We start from the raw sequence: 18,045 nt of genomic DNA on the forward strand, positions 1-18,045 counted from the left end.
GTGACCGTCATCCAGGAGTGGGTAGATCCTGAATGACGATGATGACGGCTGAGCCGCCTTTCACCCTGTGCTTCCCAGGTGGCCGCTGCTGCTGCTTCTCATCAGACGGGAAGGCCCTGGCCGTGGGCCTGAACGACGGCAGCTTCCTGGTGGTGAACGCCAACACGCTGGAGGACATGCTGTCCTTCCAGCACCGCCGGGAGATCATCACCGACATCAAGTTCTCACCAGGCTCGTGATGCCGCCATTCCGCGTTTACCGATTCCTCTCCGCCCGTTCCACGTAGCCCAGCCCGTCGTGGTTTCACACCGAAAGACCACCGGGCCATTTGTCACATGGGAGGGTCCGTGCAGATTTATGGGTGGCGTTGTAGCGGGAGTGCAGCGGCAGTGCAGTGGTTATGCAGCGGCAACGCTCGTACCACACGGCGAGAAAGCGCCCTGGGTTCAATTCCCGACTCGGGAGCCTTTCTCCGCGAGGTTTGTGTGCCATGAAGTTGGCAGAACCCTCCTGAGAAAGTGTATCGTGACTCGGTGAGGCTTTTATGGCAAAACCTCATCAGAGAAAATAATAATAGAATGCTAATTGAGTCGTGACACACTGCACACGCCTGATGATCGGTAAACGTTCCACGTGACGATAGCTACATCACTGACCCACGATCGTCTACGTGTCCTAGTCTATCGGCGGTCCTATCGACTAGCAGGGGACCTACAGGAGCTACGTTAGTCTATGAGTCTCTGTATAAGTCTGTGGGTTTAAATGTGAGCATATCGGTCACTGTGTAAGTCTATGGTCCCAGCGGCGCCGTGTACTTGGCATGGGCCATGCTACAAGTAATGAACTCATCTTCTTGGTTCTTTCGGTAAAGAACCAAGAAGATGAATCCCTGCAGTCACCTGCAGTCACGAAAGCTTTTAATCGAAAAGTAAAGAACTGGCTTCAACTGCTCCTTTCCCTCCCCGTTCGTGGCCCGGCACCTCTGGCCCCTCCGGCCAATGGACCCCGGCGCAGTCACACCGCCTGCACACTCGACAGCCACGCCGACGGAACACCCCCTCCCCTCCCCCCCTCGTTCCCGCGGTGCCATCGTGGGGCTCCCTTAACACGTGGCCTCCTCTCTGCGCGTCGTTCGCAGACCCCGGCAAGTATCTGGCGGTGGCGTCGCACGACGGTTTCGTGGACGTCTACCGCGTGCTGAGCAGCAAGCGCGTCGGCACGTGCAAGGGCGCGTCGGGGTGCGTCACCCACCTCGACTGGGACACGAAAGGTGCGCGGCGATCGCCGTCGCCGAAACGGTGCCGAACGCACCGTCGCGCCGCCGCTGCCGGGGCCGCTCACCGCCGCGCCGTTGTCCGCCGTGCCGTGCGAACGGCTCGTTTCGTCGCTCGCTCTCGCCGTAGCGACGCGGGCTATCCCAACGGTGCGGGCTGGTCCCACGTTCGTTTGACCGATCATCGCGTACTTAAGCACCTCGCCGCGGGTAATGGGCGCGTTGCCGGTCACGCAATTCCGTCGCCAGAACCATCACGAGCGTTGCTTCGTAGAACGACAAAGGCCACCCGTACAGCCTTAACAGCCTGTTGGGGCAAGTGCTGTTGGTGAGATAATATGAAGGCCGGCATGGCACACGAGGGGTGGGTGGCCAGCACCACGCCTGGCCGTCTTTGTCTCCTGAGTGGCAATGTTTATACATTGCACCGGGTACTCATTTGAGGCTGTGTCGACTTTGGGGAAGCCCAGGACCAGTTCAGATAATTGTCACTGGCATTTACCGTGATCGGGACTTGAACGGGTTCGAAGTACTCGCTGCACCACCATCACAACCCTCACCAATCCATCATAACCTCGACCCCCCCTCGCCCAGCTCACAACACCACCACCATCACACTCCCACCACCCAAAACGCACCGCTATCCATCGCCACTTCCTATGCACCACCATCCCACCACTCAACCGGAGTTCCCATCGGTCACCGTGATCCCCAGCTGCCGCTCGCCCCACCCGTGCTGTGAACCTCCCCGCCTGCAGGGAAGCTCATTCAGGTGAACACGTCCACCAGGGAGCAGCTGTTTTACGAAGCGCCGCGGGGAAAGCGACAGAACATCCATCCGCACGAGGTACCGTGGGCTAATGTTCCCAAGCGTCCCGGTTTGGCCGGGACAGCCCCGGTGGCTTCAGAATGATCGTTTGTCCGAGTGTCCCAAAGGTTGAGTGAAAATCGGGAATTTGTTCCGAGTGTAAAAATGTCTGGCCTCGTGCTTTACTCACGATGTGGGCAACGGGCGGGGCTACCAGAGTAATAGGCGGAGCTACCTGGGCGGTGGGCGGAGCTACCTGGGCAGTGGGCGGAGCTACCTAGGTGGTGGGCGGAGGGCGGAGCCACCTAGGCGGTGGGCGGAGCTACCTGGGCGGTGGGCGGGAGCTACCTAGGTGGTGGGCGGAGCTACCTAGGTGGTGGGCCGAGCTACCTGGGTGGTGGGCGGAGCTACCTAGGTGGAGGGCGGAGCTACCTGGGTGGTGGGCGGAGCTACCTGGGTGGTGGGTGTGGTTTATTTTATTCTTGGGTAAAATGACACCGTTGCAATCCCAGTATGCACACTTTTGTGTGTGCACGTATGCTGACCGTTCCACCGCGGCAGCATCATGTGTGGATGCGAGGCTCGTGAAGGACGCTACTGGGAAGTTGGAGGCATTCGCCCTCCAACAACAACTGAGGGCAGAGGAGCGACTCTCACAACAACGAGCGGAGATCCGGGCGGGTAAAGCACAGCAAGTTGGCACAGCTGGTGCGTCTGCTAGTCATCTCAGCCAACCCATGGCACCTGGGTCTATCCCGTGACCTCCTTACAGTGAGCCTTAAGACACTTCACGTGGCCTCAAGGTGCACGTAGCCTGGCTCGGGCACCGTGGTGACGTCACCGTCACTTAGTGGCGAATGGCGGGTATTGGTATTGGCGTACGCACGTGTGTGTGTGTGCAGGCCGAGCGGCTTTAGTTTGTTTTATGGACGTGGGCGTGTGTGTGTGTGCGTGTGGAGCTACGCTCACAACAACGAGCGGAGCGCCGGGTTGCAAAAGCACAGCAAGTTGGCACAGTAGGGGGCACAGGTGGTGCATCAGCCAGTCATCTCAATCAGTCGATCCGTGGCACCTACTGGGTCTGCCCCGTGACCTCCTGCCAGCGGGCGTTCGACACTTCACGTGGCCTCAAGTTGCACATGGCCTGGCACAAGCGTCGTGGTGACGTCACCGCCACTTAGTGGCGAATGGCGGTTGTTGTTGTTGTTGGACGTGTGTGTGTGTGTGTACTCGCGTGGGTGCAGGCCGAGCGGCTGGAGTTTGCGTCGTGGACGTGCGTGCTGGGCCCCACGTGCGAGGGCGTGTGGGCGGCTCACAGCGACGGCGCGGACGTGAACGCGGCGAGCCTGTCGCGCGACCGCTCCATCCTCGCCACGGCCGACGACTTCGGATTCATCAAACTCTTCCAGTACCCGGTCAAGGTGCCTGCTCTCATCACCATCGTCGTCATCGTAGTTAGCCGGGGTCTGTCCACTGCTGACTGAAGGTGTCCCCAGGGCTCGCGCACCACGGCTCTCCCGTGTAATATAGCCGGGCAACTGGCGAAACGGAGCTACCGTGCTTGTCGAAAATCAAATGAGCTCAGACGTTCTATTCCGAACCTGCCAAGTTTCCTTTCCTAGCCCCCTCGATCCAGTGCACGTGTCCCCCACCCATTAAAACCTTCGCCCGGTGACGTCAACAGCGGTTCCCTGCCTGCCACATTCCATGCCTCCCAAGATGCTTACCCTCGTCGTCGTCGTTATCTCGCCGGCCATAAGATATCCCGCTGCTGGATGAATGTCTTCCCCGAGCTCTCGTTATTTTGGTCCCGGTCCTGCGCTGCGACGAAGTTGTCGAGCTCCCGCACGCGAGCCAATTTCCTTGCTCCACATCCACGGTGGACGTCCTCTCCGTGAGCTCCCATTGGCCGCATCTCAATCGTCTTATCTAGGTGAGGTCACTCGGGAGGTCGTGGGACAGCCCCCACCTTTGGCAATTCCGCATTGCCATGGCAGGGGCAATGACAGAATAAGCTGTTGTCACCGTGAGCGTATATACATATTCTCACTGTTGATGAATAATGCTGTGAGTGTTGCCATTATAGTGATACTTTTGTTATTATGGTGGTTTGCAGCGGTCCGCACACTGCGCGGATACCTAAGTTGGATTCCTAGCCATGGCTAACTCCAGTAACATCTGAGCCGGGCATATAACTCCCGCCTTTCAACGACCCGCACTGACCAGTGTAGCAAAGTCTGTGCAAACAACCCCCACAATGTTGGACTTCTTTACACTTTGTCAGTATCAAAGTGTAAAGACGACTTCGACGCACTCGTCCTGGGAAGGATTTCTTTATGAAGGAGCCACGTGCTCTCCCTCGGACAGGCGAAGACGCCCACTGCAACAGCCCCGAGTCTCTCCCGCGCAATTCCCACGCCCCTATCCCGTGGCCACGCCCCTGTCTCGTGACCACGCCCCTGTCTCGTGGCCACGCCCCTATTCCCGAACTCTCTCGCTGGCCCGAGACCACTCGCTCTACAGGTTGACTCTATTGTCATTACAAAAGTATGAAAAAATAAGAATAGGTTTCATCCTTGCTGGAAGGCTTAACCTATTCTTGTTTTGGCAAAAATGTCCCATTTTGTCGCTGTTCATCCCGAGCTGTAAATGCCCTGACAGTGGCATTGTCCTTGTGCTGTTCGCCTTTCGGCGTTCTCTGGTCTCGCACTGGTGAGACTAGGCCCTAAAGAAGGCTGTCTCTGGAGAAGACCAATCAGTTCCAAAGACAATGCTTATATTACAAACATGCTCTTATAATGAATTATCGGAGCATATTTTGTTTGCATGTTCACCACAAGTACCGTGTGTGGTTAATGCAGACTCGATTCCTTGCAAAAGGTTTCTATTTGATATTTGAACATCTTAACACCTCCTGTTTTATTGCCAGAAAGGATAGAACCTATTCTTAGTTTTTCTAGATTCTTTCGCACCGTACGTAGCCAACCGTGCTAGTCGGAGGTGCGGGGAAGGACAACAAACCAGGCCATCAACCAGCATTTACTTAATCATCAGCAGCAGCCATGGTCAATCCACCTCTTGACGATCCCGCGATGCAGACACTTCTCGCATATAAATCCAAGGGTGCCACTGTCGCCCGCGCATTTCATACTACATCAAACTATTCAAACGCGGCTCGTGCGGTCTGCGCCGACACACTCGCCACGTAAAACTCTCCATCCGATCTCTCCCGCGCCACGCGGCGTCGCTAGCTGGCAACTTCTCTCCGAGCGCAAGCCGCCGCCGAACCTTTTGCCCGGCGGGCCGCGGTTAATCAAGCACCGACAAAGCGTGGAAATTAGTCGCTCGTCATTAAGGGGGAATAGCATTAAATAAATGAACAAAAACAACAGTCTAGCAGCTAATGTGGGGGACGGGATCGCAGTCGAACCGCTCCACCCCCCCATCCTCCTCCTCCCAGTGGGGCCGTTTGGCGGCGGATGATTTGACATTGCCTCTCAGGTCGGGAAATGCTGAGCATCGTGGTAGCTTAATTATTAATTGGCGTAATAACGAGAGCCATCTCTGCGCAGCGGGCGAGCGTTTTGCTCCGGGTGGAGTTGTAATGTCTGCTCGGGCTGCCTTTGAACATTTAATATTCGGTGAAGCGCAATGCGCACGCGTGTTTTCGCAGAGATACTGCCAGAGCGAGCTGATTATTGTTGATTTTTAAACCGCAGTTGCTATCGCGTGGCTTTTTCTCCGGATCCTCCGGTTTGTTTCCCTATGGATTCAGAATAAACATGCGTTTAAGAGCATTTGTCTGCTATAAATTTCCACGTGGTTGGGCTGTCATTTGTGGTCAGGTCGCTTCTGAAAAAGAGCTGCATAGCTCAGTGGTCTTAGTAGTAGTAAACCAGAGCACAAGTTGTGTGTTTTGGGGGGCGGCCCTCCTTTTGATTCGTGCATTTAAAGTGAGATGACAGAACAGATATACAGACAGAAGTGATACGTTTGAGAGATGAATTTGCATTTCTCTTTTTATCAGGATTCTATTCCGAGACGACATCCAGGTGTCAACTGCTTTACTTTTGTCCTGAATCGGTGGGCGAGTGTTTGGCCCACTGCAGTTGTATGGCTCATTTTTCAGAAGCGACCTGGCTGTCTAAAATGATAGCTCAACCAAGTGGCTTATCATCACGTGGAATTTTTTAGCGGCCCAAAAAAAATGTGACGTTGATTCTGAATGTCGAGGGAAAAACCGGAAAAAAATCCATGCGACCACGGGGAGAGGGACACGCAAACTCCAAATATACATTTCGATTTAAAGCTTTCGTGACTGCAGGGATTCATCTTCTTGGTTCTTTCGGTAAAGTCACATAGAAGGGAAGTAATAAAATAATAAAAATAAAACATAATAAAATACAATTCTCACGAAGTTTCGGCCACAACGCAAGCAGCCGTCCTCAGCTGACGCTGTATTTCCGACAGACCTGTGCTTCACCTGAGGACGGCTGCTTGCGTTGTGGCCGAAACGTCGTGAGAATTGTATTTTATTATGTTTTATTTTTATTATTTTATTATTTCCAAATATACAGCAGCAGGCGTCAGGGTCGGGATCAAAGCCTACGACCTCCTGCATACCAGACGAGGTAGTTAACCTCTCGCGAGCACTGCAGCCCGGCGCTGCCGTAACCTCCCTCCCATGCCACGTCCCTCCGTGCCGCACGTTTGCAGGGAGCGTACGCGCGGTGCAAGCAGTACGTCGGGCACAGCGGTCAGGTGACCAACGTGCGCTGGGCGTACGACGACAGCCTGCTGCTGAGCGTGGGCGGTGCCGACACGGCGCTGGTGCTGTGGAGCCACGAGCGCGAGCGCACGCGCGACTTCCGCCCGCTCGACAGCGAGGAGTCCGACACCGACTCCGAGGAGGACGGAGGTGCCCCCCGACGTTTTGAAAGCGCCACCGAGCTCGAATCGCTCTGTCTTGTCTTCGTCGGTTGCCGTGGCCGGCTCATGATGTCGTAATGTCTTGGGTGTTTTGTTGATTGTACCCACGTGTAGATACTGTATCGACCGCACCTCCAATTAGCACGGTTGGCTACGTATGGTGCGAAAAAAGTTCAACATATGTACAAGAAGTTCAACATACGTACATGTTGAACTTCTTTCGCGCCATGAGTAGCTAACGGTGCTAATCAGAGGTGCCTATATATGCGATGTAAACCACAAAACGAATTATGAATTGTAATCTTGCTCGTGAGTCTGCGTATGATTGGTTTAAAGCATTAACTGCTCTGTCATGGCTGCCGGTCTCTGCAACATGGGGTCACGAGAACGCTCATGAAAGTAGTGAATTCGGGACCGTAGAGGCAGATACAGAGCAACCTCACAGCACAGTCGAGGACCAAGCAGCCCTGGCCCAACATCAACAACAACCACTAAGCTCCCCAGGGGTAGCCAGGGGCACCATCAATGAGTCTCAGGGGCAGCACCAACGAGCCCCAACGGCACCATCAATGAGTCCCAGGGGCAGCACTAGCGAGCCCCAAGGGCACCATCAACGAGCCCCATGGGCAGCACCATCAATGAGCCCCAGGGGCAGCACCAGCAAGTCCCAGAGGCACCATCAACGAGCCCCAGAGGCACCATCAATGAGCCCCAGGGGCAGCATCAATGAGCCCCACGGGCACCATCAATGAGCCCCAGGGGCAGCACCAACGAGCCCCAGGGGCACCATCAATGAGCCCCAGGGGCACCATCAATGAGCCTCAGGGGCACCATCAATGAGCCCCAGGGGCAGCACCAACGAGCCCCAAGGGCACCATCAACGAGCCCCAGGGGCACCATCAATGAGCCCCAGGGGCAGCACTAACGAGCCCCAAGGGCACCATCAATGAGCCCCAGGGGCAGCACCAACAAGCCCCAGAGGCATCCTCTACGTAGTTCACGTCGTCCGTCACCGACGGCCGACGTGAGCCGGCGCCGGACCGCTCATGCTCCCCGCCGGCTCTTCTTCTCCTTCCTCGTCGATGACGCCCCTGGGGGTGGGTTTCCTCCATCCCGCAGGCTACGACAGCGACGTGGAGCGGGAGCGGGTGAGCGACTACGCGTCGCGCTCGGCGCTCACCAACATCCGCCCCATGGCGGGAGGCGCCAAGCCGCACCTGCAGCCCAAGGAGGCGTCGCCGGACGATCGGTGGGTGTCGCCGGCTTGCACGCGCGAGCGAGCGCTTTCGACGGCGGCGTCGAGCCGCGTTTAAAATGGGAGGCCACGCGTGGTGCTTCTTCTTGTTCGTGGCGGACCAATCGCGGACTCGGCGAGGAGTGGCCCCGATTTGCCGTCCACCTTAGGGACGGACGGCTTTGTTGTTGTTTTTCGATTTAAAGCTTTCGTGACTGCAGGGATTCATCTTCTTGGTTCTTTCGGTAAAGTCACGTAGAAGGGAAGTAATAAAATAATAAAAATAAGACAATAAAATTATTACATTTCGATTTAAAGCTTTCGTGACTGCAGGGATTCATCTTCTTGGTTCTTTCGGTAAAGTCACGTAGAAGGGAAGTAATAAAATAATAAAAATAAAACGTAATACAATTATTCTCACGACGTTTCGGCCACAACGCAAGCAGCCGTCCTCAGGTGAAGAATGAGAAACGTCGTGAGAATAATTTTATTATGTTTTATTTTCATTATTTTATTATGTTTTATTTTTTTTATTTTATTACTTCCCTTCTACGTGACTTTACCAATATCGGCTCTAGTGCCACCTGTTGGTAAAAAACATAGTTGTCGTTATTTAGAAAATGTGTGAAATTGTAAGAGGATGTTGATTACACTTTTGAAATGCACGATTAATCAATGATCCATCCATTCTGTAAATATGCAAAATGCCTTAAAACATCGATTGTTGGACTTTGTACGTCTCATCGTGGAGTTAAACTTAACCCTGGACTGCGGCTGACGGCATAACATGTGTCTTTGGTTGGTCTCTTTGTCCTGTCTTTGTGTTTGTCTCTGTCTTACCATCAATGCTGCTGCCTGTGCGTCTCCTTGCATGTTTGTCTGTCTGTATATCTGTGTTTGTGTGTGTCTGGCTGTCTTTCCGATGCGTCCGTCTGGCCATTGTTTGGTCTGTCTGTGTGAATCTGTGTACATTTGCTCATCTTCTCTCGCTTGGCTGCCTCCCCCGCGGCCTCGCTCTGTGAGTCGATCCTTTGTATGCCAACGCTCTTTTACAGAGGAACCAGGTAGGGTGACACGTGTTAATTATTTTTTCACATACACTCTACTCGCATGAGACAACCGATGATGACGGTGATGGTCATAATGATGATGGTCGTAGCTCTAATAATAATAATAACAGTGCGTGTACCTTGCGTTTCACTAGGCCAGTGCTCAGCCGCTCCCTCGCCATGCCCGACAAGGTGCAGAAGAACAACGTCGGGAAGAAACGCAAACCGATCGAGGTTAGAAACATCTTGCGGTCCTGTCCGCTGGTCCGTGAATAGATTTGGGTGGAATCTCACGCTATTTTTTGCGCTACGTCATGCCTGAAAGCAAAAATAAAGTGTATTCATCTATGAGACCTTTTTTGTCGATATAAAAATTACGGCAAAAAAACGACGAGGCTTTACCCTTTCTGGCGATAACACAGGAGGTGTTAAGATATTCGCTTGTGACCTTTTGTTCGTTTCTTGTCCTCGTCGGCTTGTCCTCGTGAGGGTTGTGGCCACAGCACATTGAGTAGGGTGGTCTTGACCTCCCTCTCCCCGGCGACAGACTCTAGTTCTTCCTGGAGAATTCCCAGGCATTCCCAAGCCAACCGAGCGACATAGTCCCACCAGCGTGTCCTGGGCCGGCCCCAGGGGTCTCCGCTCAGTGCGACGTTGCTGCTGCCCGGTAGAGTTCCAGGGGGAGTCTACCGGGGGGGCATCCTTACCAGGTGCCCGAACCACCTCAACTGGCTCCTCTTTATCCGGAGGAGCAACAGCAGCTCGACTCGGAGGTTCTCCCGGATGAACGAGCTCCTCACCCGATCACGGAGAGTGAGCCCGGCAACCTTGCGGAGAAACCTCATTTTTTCCCCTTGTACCTGCGATCTATTCTTTTCTGTCATTACCCAAAGCTCATGACCATAGGTCAGGATAGCAATTTAGATCGACCAGTAAACCGCGAGCTTTGTTCGAGAACTCAGCTCCCACTGTCAAGGTGTCCAAACACAAAAAAGCATTCGAAAGCGCGCGATGCAGTGACCATCTTTGTTCGATGACTAGCCAAAAGGTGGTGTAAAGTGCAGCCTCCAACTCTGAATATTCACTCCATGATCTCTCCGACCAGTGTAATGATGCGCTGTGCAGAATGCCTATTGCCCGAAAACGTCGCCTGCTACATAGGCCACAGCGCAGCAGCGGCAGCAGAAGCGGAACATCGCGACGCTGCCCCATCCATCTCCCATCTCCCCCCCGCCCCCAACTAGGACCTCACGCTGGAGCACGTGTTCGGCTACCGCGGCTTCGACTGCCGCAACAACCTTCACTACCTGAACGACGGGGCCGACATCGTCTACCACACGGCGTCCGTGGCCATCGTGCACAACCTCGCCACGGGTACGCGCCAGAGGTCGCAAACGGGTTTTGATTCCTTACCCGTACCCGTACCCGGCCGCACCAGGGTCGCAAACGGGTACCCGTACTCGTACCCAGCCGTACCCGTACCCTACCCGTACCCGGCCAGGTACGGGTAGGGTACGGGTATCGGGTACCTGATTGCGACCTCTGGGATGACGCCATGTTGCAGGCGCGGCAGTGGCGGCTCCTGAAAAATCTCTCAGGGGGGGCAAATGTTTGGATGATTGATAAGGATAAGGTCCACCCATGCAATGGATAAATTAACAGCTTAAGCATGTAAAGGCAACTTCACTTCTTTAATATTAATGAAAAATAAAGTGACTCTTACAATACATCTCCTTGTTTACTCACTATTATTACACTGCTTACATCACATTACTCGCTTAATACACTGCTTACTTATACTGAAATATTGCTCTTCTCTCTTTCAAAGTAGCAAAGTGATCAATTACTCTCTCATTGAAAGCAGGCATGTTCCTGACTAGTTCCCTCTCCATGGAAAGCATAGCCATTGCATTCAGACGTTCCTGTCCCATTACATTTCTCAGGAATGTCTTGATTCTCTTTAAGGTTGAGAAACACCTCTCAGCTTCAGCAGTTGTCATGGGAGTGGTTATGAGGATGTTCAACAGAGCAACAGTCTCTGAAAAAGTATCCTGGAGGTTGTACTTCAGCAAAACCTGGTACAGCGCTAGTGCACCACAGCAGCCCTTGAATTCTAGACTCTCATAAATGACAGACAGTTCAGTCTTCAGCTTCGCCTTATTTAACATAGGGTATGTCCTGACAGTGATGTTCAGAGCCTCAACAGGGAACGTATGGCCATGCTGTTGAAACATCTCTCCTTGTAGCAGCGTGGCACTTACAAGGTGGTCGGTAAAGGAGAACCTTTCTATGGTGTGCAATATAGTATATAATTTACTGTTGGGTTTGTCTATGGCAGTATATAGTAGGGTGTAGACTCGTGTGATGTAAGATAATAAAGTTTAGATGCAAGCATATTTTTTTTTTTACGACGTAGAATTGTAATGTATTACTTACTGTTAGTAACTCAACGTATTGTAGAGTATATTTAGTATACTGATGATAATATGTAGTTTATACTTTAGTTGTTTACGTGGTGGTTTTAGTTACTGCAGCTACATACTATTAACACTCCTTCCCTTCATTAATGCTACCCTTATCCCCTCCCTTTGATGCTGCTAATCCTGCATAATGCACGGGCATATGCAGTACTAGTCACATACCTGCATTTCCCATAAATATGCTAAATTCCTCTTGATATTTCATATTCTTTTGTTAAGGCTCCCCCTTTCTTCCCCCCTTCCAACCCAGCTTATATACATGCTCCAAGCACGTGTGCTGTTTCATTCAGACGCTGTCGCCTCGACAGACCTGGTTTTCACCTGAGGACGGCTACTTGTGTTGTGGCCGAAACGTCGTGAGAATTATTTTATTATGTTTTATTTTATTATTTTATTACTTCCCTTCTACGTGACTTTACCGAAAGAACCAAGAAGATGAATTCCTGCAGTCACGAAAGCTTTAAATCGAAATTCCACTAGGTGGCGAAATTTGTCTACTGAAACGTGCGAGACGTATGATGACGTAAGCACGTTAGTGCGAGCCCTCCCGGAAGCCATAGAGAATGCATTGCAGCGCCCGCCTTTCGAAAAAAATCATCTTTGAATGTAAGTCTATGGGACCACTCTGGGCGATTCTCAGCTGGAGTGAAATCGCCCAAAAAGAGGCGGTACTCCACAGAACGTGACATGACGCTGATTGGACTATATCCAGAGGCACAGTAACGGCTAGCATAGCTCTGGTTGAATGAGATTGTTAATGTGATTGAAAAAGTCCCTTTCACACATTGGTGGTGCGTCGCCCAATCGCCCTAATGAAGAAACCGCCCCTGAGGCGCGGGTGGGTTGATTCTAGGAACTTGAATTGTGAGAAGAGACAAGACGTTGGGAAATGAGTGACAAACGGTTACTCACCAATGACTCACGGCCTACCCGTACCCGTACCCGGCCGCACCAGGGTCGCAAACGGGTACCCGTACCTGTACCCGGCCGGGTACAGGTAGCCGGGTATCGGGTAGGGTACGGGTATCGGGTACCCGGTTGCGACCTCTGGTACGCGCGCACGCACGAGTCCACGCACGTGGACGTTGAACTTCTCTCGCACCGTACGTAGCCAACCGTGCTAATCGGAGGCGCGTGGGAAGGACAACAGGTTTGGCTGACCACGCCTCGCCACCGCTGTGGCGAGATGTTAGCTACCTCGCCTGGGTTCGAGCCGCACCCTGATGCGTGCATATTTGGAGTTTGCCATGTCTCTTTTCTCGTGGTCACGTGGATTTGTCTCTGGGTCCTCCGGTTTTTCCTTCCACAAATAGACCTTTAATGGTTTTAATGTTACTCACTGTATGATATTGATGTTAGTGGTGGCTGGATTTAAAATATATATTAATATATATATATTTAATTAACACCTTGGCCCAAACTATAGTGTTCCAAGATACACACATTATTATTTACATTTTATTGTTATTGCGATCAAAATCAGCCATGTACATCCTCATTTAAAGTATAAAAAATACAATACATCTAAAACTATTAAGAAATCAATTGTCAATAAAATATATATAAACCAAGATATGCTTTATTTTAAATGTAAACAGAGCTATGTTTAGAGTGTTTGGCTGCTAGAAATTTCCACGCGATAAGCCACTTCGTTGACCTCTCATTTGTGGGCCAGGTCACTTCTGAAGAAGAGCTACAGAGCTCTGTGAGCCCCTTCCTGGTCAAACGAAAATTGTTTCAATAGTTATTAGGTGACGGAGTGATTGACCCGCGTGCTCTACTGTCGCCCAGGTTCCCAGAGCTTCTACCTCGAGCACACAGACGACATCCTCTGCCTGACCGTCAACCAGCATCCCAAGTTCAAGAACGTTGTAGCCACCGGGCAGATCGGTACGACCCACACCCTCTGTGGCACCACGCACATCTCGGCCCCGATCGCTTTTTAAATCCTTTATATTAAGTTCACTTGCTTGCTTGCTTGCGCGCTTACGACCGTGCAAATCTTTTGGTCGTTTTTTAACCCACTTCCCGTGATCCAAGCGAGCTGACATTTTGCACACAGACTCGTTGTGCGTGACAATTTATTTTCGTGAACATTTTTTTCCAAAATTTTCCACTTTTTAGGAAAAAAAAAAATTCATATTTAATTTAAAATACCAATGTGATAAAAATGAAACTCTTACTCAAGAAAAACAGAAATGAATAATAAAATTAATTAAACCGATGCCACGCATATTAAGGATTTATAGTGAAAAACTTTGTTTTTACGGGTTAATTTTTTTTTCTCTGCCACCCCATCCGCCCGTCCCCCACCCCCCGGCCTTGAAGTCGGCCTCCCTCGTCACGTCGTTGATTGGTTCGTTGGGAAACGTTCGCAGGGCGGCGAGTCAACCGCTGCTGAAGCAGACTTCTCAGAACTGCCAATTAAACCCAGCCAGCTGGGGTGGTGATGGTGGTGGTTAGCTCACGGCCCCCTGAACCCCCTCCCCCCGCGCGTGACCCCGAGTTTAACGACCGGCCACGGCTAACGTGAGTGGTGAGCAATATCTGAAGCGGTTTCTGGCTCCTGCCCACTTCACCAAACTTGTAGCCAATTCTCAAACAACCCGCATCGTGAAGGGTGTGATGAGGAGGAGGCCTTCATCCAGAAGTGGATTGACAAAGGGCTGTAAACGATTATATTTTACCAACGACTCAGGTTATTGCATTGATAAGAACACAAATATTAACAATTGTGCTCTAGTTGCATAACATAACAAGCCGTTACCAAATTAACTTTCACAATGAACAACAGGTTAATATATATAATAAAAAAAAACCTGATTACCGTCACCGAATAAGAAAGAATCTTCTTGACATTTCAGCCGAATGACCTTCAAAAAATAAATAATGAGAGATGCACGGCACGAGAGAGAGAGCAGAGACGGCCTTGATTATACGGGGGGGGGGTGGCGAAGGTTTGTGCTTGGTGGTGGGTACGGTTAATACGGGCGCACGGTCGGCGAAGTGGTTGGGCGATGTCGGCCTCAGCGGAGACGACGTGAGTCTCCCGCTCAAGCCGCTGATTGTCTCGCCGAAGAGCGCCGAGTCTCCAGAGTGTGAGCGCTTCTGATAAAGGGCACGCGGGATCTTACCGCTGTGGGATTAATGCAACGGTTTAATTAAGCAGACCCGTTGGAGGAGAGGGAAATCGCCATATTGAACCTAATCTTACCAAGTTGGTTTCATTTCGGAAGCAAGGAAGGGCCGAGCCTAGCGAGTGCTCGGATGGGCTTATAACTGGAACAAAACAGGTGCTATAGGCTGCCGCGGGGCTACGTTGCCAGCAGTGGGCAGCGCAGCAGGTTCCACAGCTGCACTGCACCATGCGAGTAGCGCGTACGGTACACACGCGCAATGTTGTCCCGAGTCCGACCGCATAGCCTCACGTAGCGTGAATTCGAACTGCACGTAGAGAACTTTGTGCTCGAAATAGATTAGCCCAGGGGGTAGGTAACCAAAACAACGAGAAGAGACATTCTTTTTCTGATTCGGTAAAAAAAATATACGATATTTCAAGAGCCGCAATGCACGGTGGTGGTGGTGGTGAACGCGAGACGGTGGTGGCCCTTAATAAACAACGGCCACGAAGCGGTCTCTAAAGAGCCGCACGCTGCTCCGGAGCCGCAGGCTGCCGACCCCTGGGTCAGCCGTAGAGACGGCGCAAAATCGCACCAAGCGAACCCGCGTGGAGCGATGGAAAGCCGACATCTGTCTCAAGCGTTCCGTGCGGTTCAACCCACGTCACGCTCGTGAAGGAGGCCACGGCTCGGGTCATTTCCATCGCCCGGCTTCATATAAGTTCGATGCTTGTGCTATTGGGCCTAGTCACATGTTAACTGCGCGTGTGCGTGCGGATATATTGCGTGGGGAGCGGTCGTGTAGCGGTTAGCGCGCCACGCTACAAACCCGGCGACCCGAGTTTGATTCCCGCTCACGGCCGACACCAGCGCCGATTATCTGAACCTGTTCCTCCCCTGGGTCGACTCGGCCTAAATTGAGTGTGAAAAAAAACGGCCACTGTGGAGACAAAGGCGTGGTGGTGGCCACCCACCCCCTCGTGCGCCGTGCCGGCCTTCATAGGTGCTCGCTAAAAGCACTTGCCCCAACAGCAGTCTGTTCAGGCTACACGAGGGGATCTTTGTTTATATTGTGCGCTTCATTGGCCAAGTACCGGGCAGAAACGAGCGAGTGCGATGGGAGGTCGTCGTGTTCCGACGTGCGTCGCCGGTGCTGCCACTCGCCCCTCCCCCCCCCGCTGGCCCTGCCACCAACCGGGGCCCCCACCGATCGCGACATCGCACACCCCCGCTTCTGCCGTGTCCATGTTAGCCCCCCCCCTCCCCCACTACCCCCCCACTACTCCATCGCCGCCCGCCCCCCACGTGGCGGTGACGTGGCCCATGGGTAGAGGTCGACGACTCGAATCCAGTGGCCGCCCCGATTAATACTGCGGGAGCAGGAGCAGCCATAACAGTCCCACGAGCCGTCTGCTTCGCGGGGGACGTGAAAGATCCCCCGACGTCATTCGCCAGAGTGGGCGTCTTTTGCATAAATTGGATAATTACACCGCATGTTACGTAATTGGGGTTATACACACAGCAGCAGCAATCGTCAACCCCCGTGCTGGTAGACCGATGCTCCCGGTCGCTCATGCAAATGAGACTCTCCTGCTATCTTGAGTTCTCACCTGGTTGAGTAAAATAAACTGAACTAACTTAACGTAACCCCCCCCCCTTCCCCCGTGACAATGTCGTATGCACTGCCGTCCCCGCCCCACCCTTCCCACCCCCGCTGGCTCCCCGCTCGATCTGTGACTCGAGAATCTCATTAATGTGCTCCCCCCCCCCGCTCTCCTGCTGATCATTTCCCTTTCCTCGCTTCTATCGCGGAACCTCTCGCACCGCCCCGTGCCGCTCCATCCCCATCAACCATCATCCCGCCCTTTTGACCTTCAACCCCGTGAACCTCTCCCTTGCACCGCCTGGACCCATTTCCTCGATTGCCCCTGAACTACTCTGGCCACGCCCTTCTCCCCTACCCCCCCCCCCTCCTTAACGTGTGACCCCCCCCTCCCCATCGCCATGCTCTCTTGCCCCCTCTCTCTACGCTCACCTCGCATCCCCATTTCGATGCTGTGCCGTCGCTTTCCGCTGTGCAGGTGATATCACTGACATGGCAGGTAAGAGCTTTCGTGGCTTGCTCGTGGACCCACGCCCGTTGATTGCTATGCATTTTCACGCTCGGTTGCGCCGCGCGGCTGAAGGGTCCAATTTTTTGAGAATTGTGTTCAATAAATTTACGCAACCCTAAAAATAAGCGCAATGGCCACGTTCATTTGTGGATAAACGCCTGTGAATGCGCGTCCTGGGATAGTCTGTCGTGAGTTTGAAAGTTTTGTTCAATAGAAAAACGACTTTAAAGCAATGGTCAAGTGAGCCCAAGATGCGCAGGGCAGGTGCGTTGTTAGAGTTAAATACGCGCTCGTTTTTATGGTTGCAAATTTGCTTTGAACAAATTCTTGGTTCGTAAGCCCGTGTATTGACTTTGATACCTTGACGTCTTTGACGTTAAACAAACGATTGAACACATATATAAAAAAAAAACTACGATTGTACGTGGCAAAATCTACAGAATACAATTAAATCATGGACTCCCATTCGGAAGGCCCTCAAACACTGAGACCATCCAATCAATCCGTTCTGGTAAAGCTGTGACCCTTCGTTGTGGCTTCGCAGGGAGGCCAGAGAGGTCGAGTATGTCTATGCGCTACGAAGAAAGATCATTTGTTCCAAACATCACCGATGTTATATATATATAATTGCTCTTTTAAGGCCGCCACGGTGTTTCTGACGCAGGGAACGCGTGCTCACGCACCACCGCCCAACGCAGCGGCGTCGCCCAGCGATTTATTCAATCGGAAAGCAGCGTGGGTTTTTCCCCGTCTCGGCCGTTTGCTCATGTACGCGTTTTGGGCTCCTCCGTAAGCCGTTCGCATTCCTCGTTGGACCTCGGTGGCGATCGCCCTGCGCCCAGAGCCAGGCGGTGCTGAGGCCAAGCGAGATGTGATGTGCGAGACCGGACCTCAATCTCCGATCGACTGCGCGTTCAAATCCCACGTCCGATTTCAATTCGGTTCCCCAGCTATTTGGAAGCCTTTCCCATCATAAAGGCTGTTTAATAATGTGCTATATAATGTTGATTTAAAGCTTTCGTGACTGCAGGGATTCATG

General features: G+C 52.5%; 1 protein-coding gene across 4 annotated transcripts in view; it reads left to right on the plus strand.

The window, feature by feature from the left end:
* The window catches only part of LOC144943143 (echinoderm microtubule-associated protein-like 6), a 187,426-nt gene that overhangs the window by 150,658 nt on the left and 18,723 nt on the right, over positions 1-18,045 (plus strand). For 3 of the 4 annotated variants that reach the window (XM_078870358.1, XM_078870355.1, XM_078870357.1), the window contains 10 exons: positions 79-231; positions 1,139-1,270; positions 2,032-2,120; positions 3,326-3,502; positions 6,798-6,999; positions 8,130-8,259; positions 9,449-9,527; positions 10,538-10,667; positions 13,565-13,663; positions 16,974-16,994. In XM_078870358.1, the coding sequence (XP_078726484.1) occupies positions 79-231; positions 1,139-1,270; positions 2,032-2,120; positions 3,326-3,502; positions 6,798-6,999; positions 8,130-8,259; positions 9,449-9,527; positions 10,538-10,667; positions 13,565-13,663; positions 16,974-16,994 (1,212 nt within the window). The remainder of the gene's footprint in view (positions 1-78; positions 232-1,138; positions 1,271-2,031; positions 2,121-3,325; positions 3,503-6,797; positions 7,000-8,129; positions 8,260-9,448; positions 9,528-10,537; positions 10,668-13,564; positions 13,664-16,973; positions 16,995-18,045) is intronic. The other variant, XM_078870356.1, reaches the window with a different exon arrangement.

The sequence above is a fragment of the Lampetra fluviatilis genome, chromosome 30 (assembly GCF_964198595.1).
Source record: "Lampetra fluviatilis chromosome 30, kcLamFluv1.1, whole genome shotgun sequence".
In the NCBI taxonomy this organism is placed as follows: domain Eukaryota; kingdom Metazoa; phylum Chordata; class Hyperoartia; order Petromyzontiformes; family Petromyzontidae; genus Lampetra; species Lampetra fluviatilis.